The sequence below is a fragment of the Sinohyriopsis cumingii genome, chromosome 1 (assembly GCF_028554795.1).
Source record: "Sinohyriopsis cumingii isolate HCF-2022 chromosome 1, ASM2855479v2, whole genome shotgun sequence".
Classification (NCBI taxonomy): domain Eukaryota; kingdom Metazoa; phylum Mollusca; class Bivalvia; order Unionida; family Unionidae; genus Sinohyriopsis; species Sinohyriopsis cumingii.
The window spans coordinates 970,019-983,996 of record NC_142961.1 but is presented as its reverse complement, the minus strand read 5'-3'; the positions used below and the strand labels follow the sequence as shown (position 1 = coordinate 983,996).

The window sequence follows — 13,978 nt, the reverse complement described above, 5'->3', positions numbered from 1 at the left end:
CATTTTCTACAGACAGGTGAGCCAAAAAAATAATGCATCTGGTGGGTGACAGAAAGAATCTTCCTATGTGTAAAGACAAGATATGAAATATAAACCTGATATGTTTTCTCCAGGACTTGTGATTGCAGGACTCCATCTGAATTGATATAACCCCCCCTAAAACTGAATAAGTACACAAAAATTGCACATAGTTTGCCATGAGCATAAGAAAATCTGTAACATTCATTAATGTTAGGAAAGCTCAATCCATGTAAGCAAGCAGTTAACTTCCAAAATCAGCCTCAGTAATATGACAGCAGATCTTTGTCTGTGCAGTTTGATAGGACGACTTAGTAGAACAAAATAGACCCAGATTTGCAGGTGCATTATGTTACTGCAGATCATGATCTCTGTTGTTTGCAGTTTGGCTTGACTGAAATACGAGTATATATGCTATAGTATGGGCTTCAACACTCCCTGGATTTCACCTCTAAACATATCTGGCCAACATCTGTAATGCTTAAAAGCTGACCACTACATGTTTGCCTTCCCCCACATAAATAGGCAGGTGCCCCTGATGTATATGACATAGTACCATTTTCATAACACACACCTACTGCTGTGCCCATAATGAAGATCAAATAAAACATGTTTTATCTTTATTAACAATTATTCATTACACATACATTTGTTAAAACATACTATGAGTACTATTCATATACTGCTCCCATATAAAAACTGCCCCACTTACAAAGACTCCCTCATTTCAAGGATGCGGAGGGTAGAATACCCTCCCTGTGTAAAAATCCAGGAGAAATCACTGACCCTAGAAGAAAAACATTATCTTATTTTTGTCCATTTTATTAAGTTTGATTTTACAAAAACTTATGATTAATCTTGGGCATTTATTTAGGTCGATATTCAATAGTTTCCACTTGTCTTACCCTGATCTGTGCTTTGTCTTACCCTGATCTGTGCTGTCTCATTCTGAATCTGCCTCAGTCGACCAATTGGAAGTGTGAGGTTGACATTGGAGAAGTCAAACCTTGCTGTCATGTTCTCCAGCTCATCCAGGTCTTTCATCAGGAAACCGGTACAGCCCTCATCACATGCTGGACAGAAGGAAAGATATCATGATAATATAAATAAAGAATCTGACATGCATGTAAATATTTGATTATATTTAGGAATCAATTTTATTTTAATATGTTATTATATTTAGGAATCAATTTTGTTTTTGTATGCCTTGGCAGTATAATACAATTTTTATTCTTTACAATTTCATAAACTTTATAAGAAATAAGCAGTAATATAAAACCCAGTTCATAACATCCTGATATAACAATAATGACAAAACGACATACAGTATATACTCATTTATAAGTCAACCTTTTTGAACTGAAAATAGCATTCAGTCAGCATAGGGGTAATCTAATAAGCCTGACATTACAACAAATTTATAAATCTAGGGGTATTGTTTGAAACTCTATATGTTTACAGTACACCAATAAACTGAATTCAAACATTTTATGTCACTATTCCCATTCAGAATTGTGTATATGGTATGCACTGTGCTTATCTGTTTCATGACAGTATTCACATCACAATACATGTATTTACAGTGATTTGGATTTTAATAATTTGAAAAATATTATGGGTAAATTAAATAATATCCACTGCAAAGTGAAGTGTCCATCAATGTTGTTAACTGTGGGTGTTTACAAGCAAGTATATTGCTTTGATTTTCATGCAAGTCCTAACAAGTCTGTATTTGTATGAATATTTTGTCTTTTGCTGTATAAACACTGTGTTTGATACAGTAAATGTATTGATTTAAGTTGTTTTCTTCTTTTCAGAAAGTTAGATTTTATATTCCCAAGTGATGTTTACCAAGTTTTCTGCCAGTGCAAGTGACCCTTGGCTTGTAAAGGCAGCATCCACCGGCTTTAAAGTTGATAATCCTTTTGATGGAAATGCAAATTTAGTACATGTACTTGTTCAGTGCCCAGCAGAGTTCTACATCCTCCCATGAATCTTTGATCTTAATCTTTTTTAGCTTGTAGCAATCACTTTATTTTCACTGGGATGACAAACCTTTAATCAAGCTGTGAATTTGATACTTGCTCAGTGCCAAGTAACAGAGAGTGGTTATTTGAATCCCCTGTGATCTTGCAGCACACTTGACATGTGTTGCATCCTCTAATAGATTTCACAGATGGTACAATCAAAGTGTCAATTAGGGAGACCAAGCTCAGTCTCTACATAAGCATGCACAATCAACAGTGAAGTAGAGAAAACAGAATCAAATAATAGTTATGACAACTAGACCATGACAATTTACAATGAGTAGACAATGATAGAGGATTTCAGAATTTTATCAAACAATGAGGAAGAACACTTGTTCTTTGTAACAGAAGACATCAGACAGTGACAATTACAGGATAGTGTGAAGCTATTTTTAACTAAGATGCATGGAATTAACATATTATGGGTTATTGTTAATCAGATCATTATTAATTATCTTTATACCAGTATCCATACCATCCATCCCTCTATCCAGTTGGGCTTATTTAATTCTCCAAAGTACGACTCTGATTCACTGATGACAAGTCACCCCATCAGATGGATCTTACTTGCAAAATACACTCTGATATATAGCAGGGTCAAAGAGTAATTGGCTTTTTGTAGCTTTAAGAAATGGGGGTTGACTTATAAGGGAGCATATATGGTAACTAGAATGAACTATACTGGCTGTCTTAGACCTTTCCATTGTATGATATCATAAACCGTCTATATTTCTGACATCATATGCCTTTCTCCTTTATTGTATCATGTCTTAGAAAATATACTTAGACAATATGCCTTTCACCTTTATGACACCATATGCCTTAGACAATATGCCTTTCACCTTTACGACATCATATGCCTTTCACCTTTATGATATCATATGCCTTTCACCTTTATGACATCCTATGCCTTAGACAATATGCCTTTCACGTTTATGATATCTGTGTGTGTGCGTGCGTGTGTGTGTGTCTGCTTACAGATACATCGTCCTGCCTCTACAGCATGTCGTAGCTGACAGTAGTCACATCTCCTTCCACTGATGCCTGGGAGACATACACACTGCCCAAACAGATCACAGCTTGTGTCCAGTGACCCCTCTTTATTACAGTTGCATGGTTTACAGTTTCCTCCCACCACTAGGGGATTTCCAAAGTATCCTGGGGCACAACTGTGACACAAAACAAATAACTGAATGACTGTGTTAAAATTAAATATCATGCACCTAAACAAGGAAATAAAATCAGGATATTCTGGCCTCCTACTCAACTCAATAATTGTTTTTGGTATCAATCTTTATTACTATGCAATATGCATCACACAAGGTTTTATTTTAAATAATGACCATGACATACTAGATTTTCCAAGAGAAATAATCATGATATTTCACTGGAAATAAATTTTAGATATTTTTAGATGCTTGCATGGTCTAGTGGTAAGTAATGTTTGCCTTGCATATAGATGAACCATTTACAATACAGTAATGTGCATATGTTTTTTCCTGCCATTTTTTAAATGTTCTATTTTGCATTGAGTCAGAAAGGACAAATATGTTCCTGCATACTTTCTGTGCAAAAAAACACAAAATGCAACAGAACGTAAACTGTTAACTGTTCATGATATTGCCAAACTATAGTACAAATCTGCTACTTCAATCTGTTATACATATTGCTAGCCAATAAGTCTGTGAATAAATGTAAAGAAAATTTACTTGTTTGAAGTGAATAATGGGTATATTTCATCTTATGAGTGAAATAGTATTTTCACTTTTGGTTTTGCCACTCTGAAAATACTGTATTTTTCACCCACTCAATAAACTATATCCATTATTCATTCATTTCAAGCAAATATCCTCTCTATAATCACCTTATATGAGTTGCTGTTGTTATTGTTGTGGGGTTTAACACCATTTTTCAGCACAAGACAGGCCCTATATGGCCGCCAGTATAACTGGTGGAGGAAGAACCCTGGAAATCCCCAGGAAGAACTACCAACCCGTGAGAAGCTAATGGCAAGCTTTCTCATATACATGTACCTACATTAGCCGCGCCTGAGACTTGAGCCCGTGCAGACACAGGTGAGATGGCAGTGATCCAGAATGGTGAGTGCTTTAGACCACTTGGCCACTCTGGGCTCCTCCTTATACAAGTACCTGTTAATTTCACTAGTCTGACTCAACTGTATGACTAAGTCAGTTCCATTGAACTGTCTCAATTGCATCATTTTATCGAACAAATTATTATCCAGAACAGTTGGACTAAGGAGATATAATTATAACAACATTTGTTGTTGTCGTTGTAGGGTTTAATGCCATTTTTCAGCACAAGGTAGGCTATACATGGCAGCCAGTATAAATGGTGGAGGAAGAACACAGGAAAACCCTGGAAAGAACCACCGACCCACGAGAAGCTACTGGCATGCTTTCTCATATACCCACATATGCCGAACCCGAGACGCAAACCCATGCAGACAAAGGTGTAATGGTGTGCACTTTAGACCACTTGGCAACTCAGGGCCCCAATTATAACAACAGTGCTGGAAATGTTTGGTTATATGCCCATAGAGTGTAAGTTCTTCTTCCACCTATAAACATTCAGGACTTTTTCAACACAAAAGAAAACAAAAATCACTAAAACTTAAGATGGATGTTTTTGGATCAAGTATGTATAGTGTTTAATGGCATGTCAGCACAGTCCTAGCTATATGATGCCAGTTAAAAGGTCAGTTATAAAATCCTAGCTATATGATGCCAGTTAAAAGGTCAGTTATAAAATCCTAGCTATATGATGCCAGTTAAAAGGTCAGTTATAAAATCCTAGCTATATGATGCCAGTTAAAAGGTCAGTTATAAAATCCTAGCTATATGATGCCAGTTAAAAGGTCAGTTATAAAATCCTAGCTGTATGATGCCAGTTAAAAGTTAAGTTATATAAATCCTAGCAATATGATGCCAGTTAAAAGGAAAGTTATAAAAATGTATTGCTAAAGACTTGCACACAAAAAACTATAGTATGATGAACCTTTCAAATAAATGCAAACATGAGGTATAAGAAAAAAGATAAACGGTAAAGACATTAAAACTTTGAGGTTTGTGGTTTTTGTGGGTTTAATGCCATTTTTCAGCACATGACAGGCCATCGTGGCAGCCAACATATTTGGCAGAGGAAGAACCTAGGCAAGCCGAAGTGATAACCATCAAACTAAAGAAAGCTACCAACAAACTTTCTCACATGCCCACAAAGACAAAGGTGAGATGTCAGTGATCAGTAACAGTGGAAACCATGGGCCCTCAGCCAGCTGAGGCCCCTTAAAACTTTATAAGAAGTATGAAAAATGAAAGATAATGGCAAAAATGATAAAATCCTAAACATACATGGTCTAAAATTGTTACATAATCTGCATTCCATCAGGAATTATAAGATCTGAGTACTATATTTAACCCTTTTCGAACATGCACACAAATGGAAACTGAGTGATAAAGATCAGCCATTCCATTAATACATCAGCAGATGAGGATCCAAACTGGTCTCACTGTTAATTACACACTGTACATACTGGTCTCACAGTCAATTACACACTGTACATACTGGTCCCATGGTTAATTACACACTGTACATACTGGTCTCACTGTTAATTACACACTGTACATACTGGTCTCACTGTTAATTACACACTGTACATACTGGTCTAAATCCTACAGAGAATAAATATCATAGAACTAGTCTAAATATATAACCCTACAGAGAATAAATATCATAGAACTGGTCTAAATATAAAATCCTACAGAGAATAAATATCATAGAACTGGTCTAAATATATAATCCTACAGAGAATAAATATCATAGAACTGGTCTAAATATATAATCCTACAGAGAATAAATATCATAGAACTCGTCTAAATATATAATCCTACAGAGAATAAATATCATAGAACTCGTCTAAATATATAATCCTACAGAGAATAAATATCATAGAACTGGTCTAAATATATAATCCTACAGAGAATAAATATCATAGAACTGGTCTCAGTATATAATCCTACAGAGAATAAATATCATAGAACTCGGATATACCCTACTCACAGTTAACTACACATTGTACATACTGACAGACTTAATATTCACACCTGTCTCCTTCATACAGTTAGTTACACATTGTACATACCGATAGACTTACTATTCATGTCTCCTTCATACAGTTAGTTACACACTGTACATACTGACAGACTTACTATTCTCACCTGTCTCCTTTATAAGGTTAGTTACACATTGTACATACAGACAGACTTAATATTCACACCTGTCTCCTTCATAAGGTTAATTACACATTGTACATACTGACAAACTTAATATTCACACCTGCCTCCTTCATACAGTTAGTTACACATTGTAGATACTGGCAGATTTAATATTCACACCTGTCTCCTTCAAACAGTTAGTTACACATTGTACATACTGACAGACTTAATATTCACACCTGTCTCCTTAATAAGGTTAATTACACATTGTACATACTGACAGACTTAATATTCACACCTGTCTCCTTCATAAGGTTAGTTACACATTGTACATACTGACAGACTTAATATTCTCACATGTCTCCTTAATAAGGTTAATTACACATTGTACATACTGACAGACGTAATATTCTCACATGTCTCCTTCATAAGGTTAATTACACATTGTACATACTGACAGACTTAATATTCACACCTGTCTCCTTAATAAGGTTAATTACTCATTGTACATACTGACAGACTTAATATTCTCACATGTCTCCTTCATAAGGTTAATTACACATTGTACATACTGACAGACTTAATATTCACACCTGTCTCCTTAATAAGGTTAATTACACATTGTACATACTGACAGACTTAATATTCACACCTGTCTCCTTAATAAGGTTAATTACACATTGTACATACTGACAGACTTAATATTCTCACATGTCTCCTTCATAAGGTTAATTACACATTGTACATACTGACAGACTTAATATTCACACCTGTCTCCTTCATAAGGTTAATTACACATTGTACATACTGACAGACTTAATATTCTCACATGTCTCCTTCATAAGGTTAGTTACACACTGTACATACTGACAGACTTAATATTCACACCTGTCTCCTTAATAAGGTTAATTACTCATTGTACATACTGACAGACTTAATATTCTCACATGTCTCCTTCATAAGGTTAATTACACATTGTACATACTGACAGACTTAATATTCACACCTGTCTCCTTAATAAGGTTAATTACTCATTGTACATACTGACAGACTTAATATTCTCACATGTCTCCTTCATAAGGTTAATTACACATTGTACATACTGACAGACTTAATATTCACACCTGTCTCCTTAATAAGGTTAACTACACATTGTACATACTGACAGACGTAATATTCTCACATGTCTCCTTCATAAGGTTAATTACACATTGTACATACTGACAGACTTAATATTCACACCTGTCTCCTTCATAAGGTTAGTTACACACTGTACATACTGACAGACTTAATATTCACACCTGTCTCCTTCAAAAGGTTAGTTACACATTGTACATACTGACAGACTTAATATTCTCACCTGTCTCCTTCATAAGGTTAATTACACATTGTACATACTGACAGACTTAATATTCACACCTGTCTCCTTCAAAAGGTTAGTTACACATTGTACATACTGACAGACTTAATATTCACACCTGTCTCCTTCATAAGGTTAGTTACACACTGTACATACTGACAGACTTAATATTCACACCTGTCTCCTTCAAAAGGTTAGTTACACATTGTACATACTGACAGACTTAATATTCTCACATGTCTCCTTCATAAGGTTAATTACACATTGTACATACTGACAGACTTAATATTCACACCTGTCTCCTTCATAAGGTTAGTTACACACTGTACATACTGACAGACTTAATATTCACACCTGTCTCCTTCATAAGGTTAGTTACACATTGTACATACTGACAGACGTAATATTCTCACATGTCTCCTTCATAAGGTTAATTACACATTGTACATACTGACAGACTTAATATTCACATCTGTCTCCTTCATAAGGTTAGTTACACATTGTACATACTGACAGACTTAATATTCACACCTGTCTCCTTCAAAAGGTTAGTTACACATTGTACATACTGACAGACTTAATATTCTCACATGTCTCCTTCAAAAGGTTAGTTACACATTGTACATACTGACAGACTTAATATTCACACCTGTCTCCTTAATAAGGTTAATTACACATTGTACATACTGACAGACTTAATATTCACACCTGTCTCCTTCATAAGGTTAGTTACACACTGTACATACTGACAGACTTAATATTCACACCTGTCTCCTTCATAAGGTTAGTTACACATTGTACATACTGACAGACGTAATATTCTCATATGTCTCCTTCATAAGGTTAATTACACATTGTACATACTGACAGACTTAATATTCACACCTGTCTCCTTAATAAGGTTAATTACACATTGTACATACTGACAGACTTAATATTCACACATGTCTCCTTCATAAGGTTAATTACACATTGTACATACTGACAGACTTAATATTCTCACCTGTCTCCTTCATAAGGTTAGTTACACATTGTACATACTGACAGACTTAATATTCACACCTGTCTCCTTCATAAGGTTAGTTACACATTGTACATACTGACAGACTTAATATTCACACCTGTCTCCTTCATAAGGTTAGTTACACATTGTACATACTGACAGACTTAATATTCACACCTGTCTCCTTCATAAGGTTAGTTACACACTGTACATACTGACAGACTTAATATTCACACCTGTCTCCTTCATAAGGTTAGTTACACATTGTACATACTGACAGACTTAATATTCACACCTGTCTCCTTCATAAGGTTAGTTACACATTGTACATACTGACAGACTTACTATTCACATCTGTCTCCTTCATACAGACTTAATATTCACATCTGTCTCCTTCATACAGACCTAATATTCACACTGGTCTCCTTTGTACAGTTAGTTACACATTGTACATATGGACAGACTTACTATTCTCACCTGTCTCCTTCATACAGTTAGTTACACATTGTACATACTGACAGACATACTATTCTCACCCGTCTCCTTCAAACAGTTAATTACACATTGTACATACTGACAGACTTACTATTCTCACCTGTCTCCTTCGAACAGTTAGTTACACATTGTACATACTGACAGACATACTATTCTCACCTGTCTCCTTTGTACAGTTAGTTGCACATTGTACATACTGACAGACTTAATATTCACACCTGTCTCCTTCATACAATTAGTTACACATTGTACATACCGATAGACTTACTATTCATGTCTCCTTCATACAGTTAATTACACATTGTACATACTGACAGACTTACTATTCTCACCTGTCTCCTGTGTACAGTTTGTTACACATTGTACATACTGACAGACATACTATTCTCACCTGTCTCCTTCATACAGTTAATTACACACTGAAAATACTGACAGACTTACTATTCGCATCTGTCTCCTTCATAACCCTTCTTGCACTGTGTACATGTCAGACCAGACAATGTCCTCTCACAAGTTGGGCTAAAACTGGAAAATTATAAATTCATTATGAATCTTACCTGGTGAAACAAAATATCAAAATTACAGTGAAACTTGTCCTGAGATACCACATGTTCTGAGAAATCAGGATCTCCATGCACAGATTTACTGATTATATAGTGTTATGACCTGTTTTAAAAGACCACCTGTCTTGAGAGACCATTATTTTTTGGACCATTATTTTTTGGCAGAAGGGGTGGTCTTTCAAGACAGGTTCTACTGTATCATCTATCATTAGACAACCAAGAAAAATAGACACTGAAAAAGCTCATGATATAGTTTTTGTAATTTTTCAATGTCGAAGTGAATCATGGAAGGGTAGAAGTGAATCATGGAAAGGGTAGAAATGAATCATGGGAAGGGTCTCTCTGACCAGTTAGAACAAGATCTAACTAACTGCATTTCACAAAGCATCTAATTGGTCAATGTTCAAAAATCTAAATGCTTTGAGTATCAAGATATTAAATAAAGCGAGATTCTGTACAAGTTTTCTAAATAATTAGAATAGGTACAGACACTGTTCAATATAGACTAATTTTCTGCAAACAAATTACTGATGTCTCATTCAAAAGAGAATAAGAACAATGGGTGAAAAAAATCACACATCTCCAATAATGTCATGTTCCTAGTTGTTAAATTGTTTACATGTGATGTTGTTAAGCCTTTGAGTGACAGAGACTGATGGTTTAGTTTGACTGGCTACACTGCTTCATGTCTACTATTTTCTATTTAATGGTACATTATAAACAACAACAGTTGCACAACATCAGAAATTCTGCCAGGACTCTCTCTAAATGAGAGTTCCCACCGTGTCATCAAAATAAGGGAATGTTGAAAAAAGGTTGGTGAGGAGGTTATGGGCATAGTTCAATATCCATCTCTTTTTTTTTCCTGCTCCAGTTTGTTAGAGCTCTATTAAAATCAAAATCTTTCAAATATGTCACCTCTAATTGCATAAGCATAATCAGTTGATTGTAAGCATGATGTATCTTACATGTGCATCCTTTCCAAGTCTGCTGTCTAAAGGGGCATATACATAGCTAGCTAAGCCAGCTTGAATCAGTTGTATCTCCATTAACATTTTCCAGCTCCAATAATCAGATATACTTCATAACCTTAGAAATCATTATTGTCATCACCATCATCAGTCAGCATTTGAGGAACAAAATCCTCATCTGAAGATGAACCACGCTGGGAATCAGCCATTTTGGGTTTTCTAGGTAGCCTGTATTTTAAACAGTCATGCATTTGTAAAACTTCATTATTACAAGATTTAAACTATGGCATAATTCTTGTTATAATGTGCCAATCAGACTTAGTAACAGTGAGTAATGACTAGATCCCAATGTGCCAATTGGTGGCCTAGTGGTTAGAGTATCTACCTCGGATGTAGGAGGTTGTGAGTTTGATCCTGGTAACGTCATACCAAAGACTTACAAAAATGGTACTAACAGCTGCCTCGCTTGGTGCTCAGCATTAAGAGGTTAGTGTTAGGACTGGTCAGCCTGGTATCAGGATAATGTGACTGGGTAGGACATCATGCTACATGTCTGCTGCATGATGCCCCGGTGCTATACACTATTATAAACTGTCACACTGCAGACATCATAGTGATTTAACTGAAAAATTGTTGAAGCTACGTTAAAAATCCAAATCACACACACACACCCCAATGTGCCAAACAGACTTAGTAACAGTGAGTAATGACTACAGCCCAATGTGACAATTAGATATAGTAACAGTGAGTAATGACTACAGCCCAATGTGCCAATCAGAATTAGTAACAGTGAGTAATGACTACAGCCCAACGTGGTAGTTGTAGTTGTTCTAGGGTTTAACACCATTTTTCAGCACATAATAGGCTATTCATAGTGGCCAGTATTAATGGTGGAAGAACCCAGGAAAACCTCCCGAAAGAACCACTGACCCACGAGAAGCTACTGGCATGCTTTCTCACATACCCACATTGGCAAAATCTGAGACTCGAACCCATTCAGAAACAGGTTAGATGGCAGTGATCCGTAATGGGGAGCGCTTTAGACCACTCGGCCACTCTGGGTTCGCAGCCCAATGTGCCAATCAAATTTAGTAACAGTTAGTAATAACTACAGTCCAATGTGCCAATCAGACTTAATAATAGTGAGTAATGACTACAGCCCAATGTGACAATCAGACTTAGTAACAGTGAGTAATGGCTACAGCCCAATGTGCCAATCAGACTTAGTAACAGTGAGTAATGACTACAGGCCAATGTGCCAATCAGACTTAGTAACAGTGAGTAATGACTACAGCCCAATGTGCCAATCAGACTTAGTAACAGTGAGTAATGGCTACAGCCCAATGTGCCAATCAGACTTAGTAACAGTGAGTAATGACTACAGCCCAATGTGCCAATCAGACTTAGTAACAGTGAGTAATGGCTACAGCCCAATGTGCCAATCAGACTTAGTAACAGTGAGTAATGACTACAGGCCAATGTGCCAATCAGACTTAGTAACAGTGAGTAATGACTACAGGCCAATGTGCCAATCAGACTTAGTAACAGTGAGTAATGACTACAGGCCAATGTGCCAATCAGACTTAGTAACAGTGAGTAATGACTACAGGCCAATGTGCCAATCAGACTTAGTAACAGTGAGTAATGGCTACAGGCCAATGTGCCAATCAGACTTAGTAACAGTGAGTAATGACTACAGGCCAATGTTCCAATCAGACTTAGTGAGTAAGGACTACAGGCCAATGTGACAATCAGACTTAGTAACAGTGAGTAATGACTACAGCCCAATGTGCCAATCAGACTTAGTAACAGTGAGTAATGACTACAGGCCAATGTGCCAATCAGACTTAGTAACAGTGAGTAAGGACTACAGGCCAATGTGCCAATCAGACTTAGTAACAGTGAGTAATGACTACAGGCCAATGTGCCAATCAGACTTAGTAACAGTGAGTAATGACTACAGGCCAATGTGCCAATCAGACTTAGTAACAGTGAGTAATGACTACAGCCCAATGTGCCAATCAGACTTAGTAACAGTGAGTAATGACTACAGGTCAATGTGCCAATCAGACTTAGTGAGTAAGGACTACAGGCCAATGTGACAATCAGACTTAGTAACAGTGAGTAATGACTACAGCCCAATGTGCCAATCAGACTTAGTAACAGTGAGTAATGCCTACAGGCCAATGTGCCAATCAGACTTAGTAACAGTGAGTAATGACTACAGGCCAATGTGCCAATCAAACTTAGTAACAGTGAGTAATGACTACAGGCCAATGTGCCAATCAGACTTAGTAACAGTGAGTAATGACTACAGGCCAATGTGACAATCAGACTTAGTAACAGTGAGTAATGACTACAGGCCAATGTGCCAATCAGACTTAGTAACAGTGAGTAATGACTACAGGCCAATGTGACAATCAGACTTAGTAACAGTGAGTAATGACTACAGGCCAATGTGCCAATCAGACTTAGTAACAGTGAGTAATGGCTACAGGCCAATGTGCCAATCAGACTTAGTAACAGTGAGTAATGACTACAGGCCAATGTTCCAATCAGACTTAGTAACAGTGAGTAATGGCTACAGGCCAATGTGCCAATCAGACTTAGTAACAGTGAGTAATGGCTACAGGCCAATGTGCCAATCAGACTTAGTAACAGTGAGTAATGACTACAGGCCAATGTGCCAATCACTTAGTAACAGTGAGTAAGGACTACAGGCCAATGTGACAATCAGACTTAGTAACAGTGAGTAATGACTACAGGCCAATGTGCTAATCAGACTTAGTAACAGTGAGTAATGACTACAGGCCAATGTGCCAATCAGACTTAGTAACAGTGAGTAATGACTACAGGCCAATGTGCCAATCAGACTTAGTAACAGTGAGTAATGACTACAGGCCAATGTGCCAATCAGACTTAGTAACAGTGAGTAATGACTACAGGCCAATGTGCCAATCAGACTTAGTAACAGTGAGTAATGACTACAGGCCAATGTGCCAATCAGACTTAGTAACAGTGAGTAATGGCTACAGGCCAATGTGCCAATCAGACTTAGTAACAGTGAGTAATGACTACAGGCCAATGTGCCAATCAGACTTAGTAACAGTGAGTAATGACTACAGCCCAATGTGCCAATCAGACTTAGTAACAGTGAGTAATGACTACAGGCCAATGTGCCAATCAGACTTAGTAACAGTGAGTAAGGACTACAGGCCAATGTGCCAATCAGACTTAGTAACAGTGAGTAATGACTACAGCCCAATGTGCCAATCAGACTTAGTAACAGTGAGTAATGCCTACAGG

General features: G+C 36.8%; 1 protein-coding gene across 1 annotated transcript in view; it reads right to left on the bottom strand.

Moving 5' to 3' along the window:
- The window catches only part of LOC149806308 (laminin subunit alpha-2-like), a 339,640-nt gene that overhangs the window by 152,400 nt on the left and 173,262 nt on the right, over positions 1-13,978 (bottom strand). The window contains exons 32-34 of the mRNA XM_089951256.1: positions 9,580-9,663; positions 3,024-3,214; positions 946-1,091 (exon numbers count right to left, since the gene is read on the bottom strand). Of these exons, the coding sequence (XP_089807382.1) occupies positions 946-1,091; positions 3,024-3,214; positions 9,580-9,663 (421 nt within the window). The remainder of the gene's footprint in view (positions 1-945; positions 1,092-3,023; positions 3,215-9,579; positions 9,664-13,978) is intronic.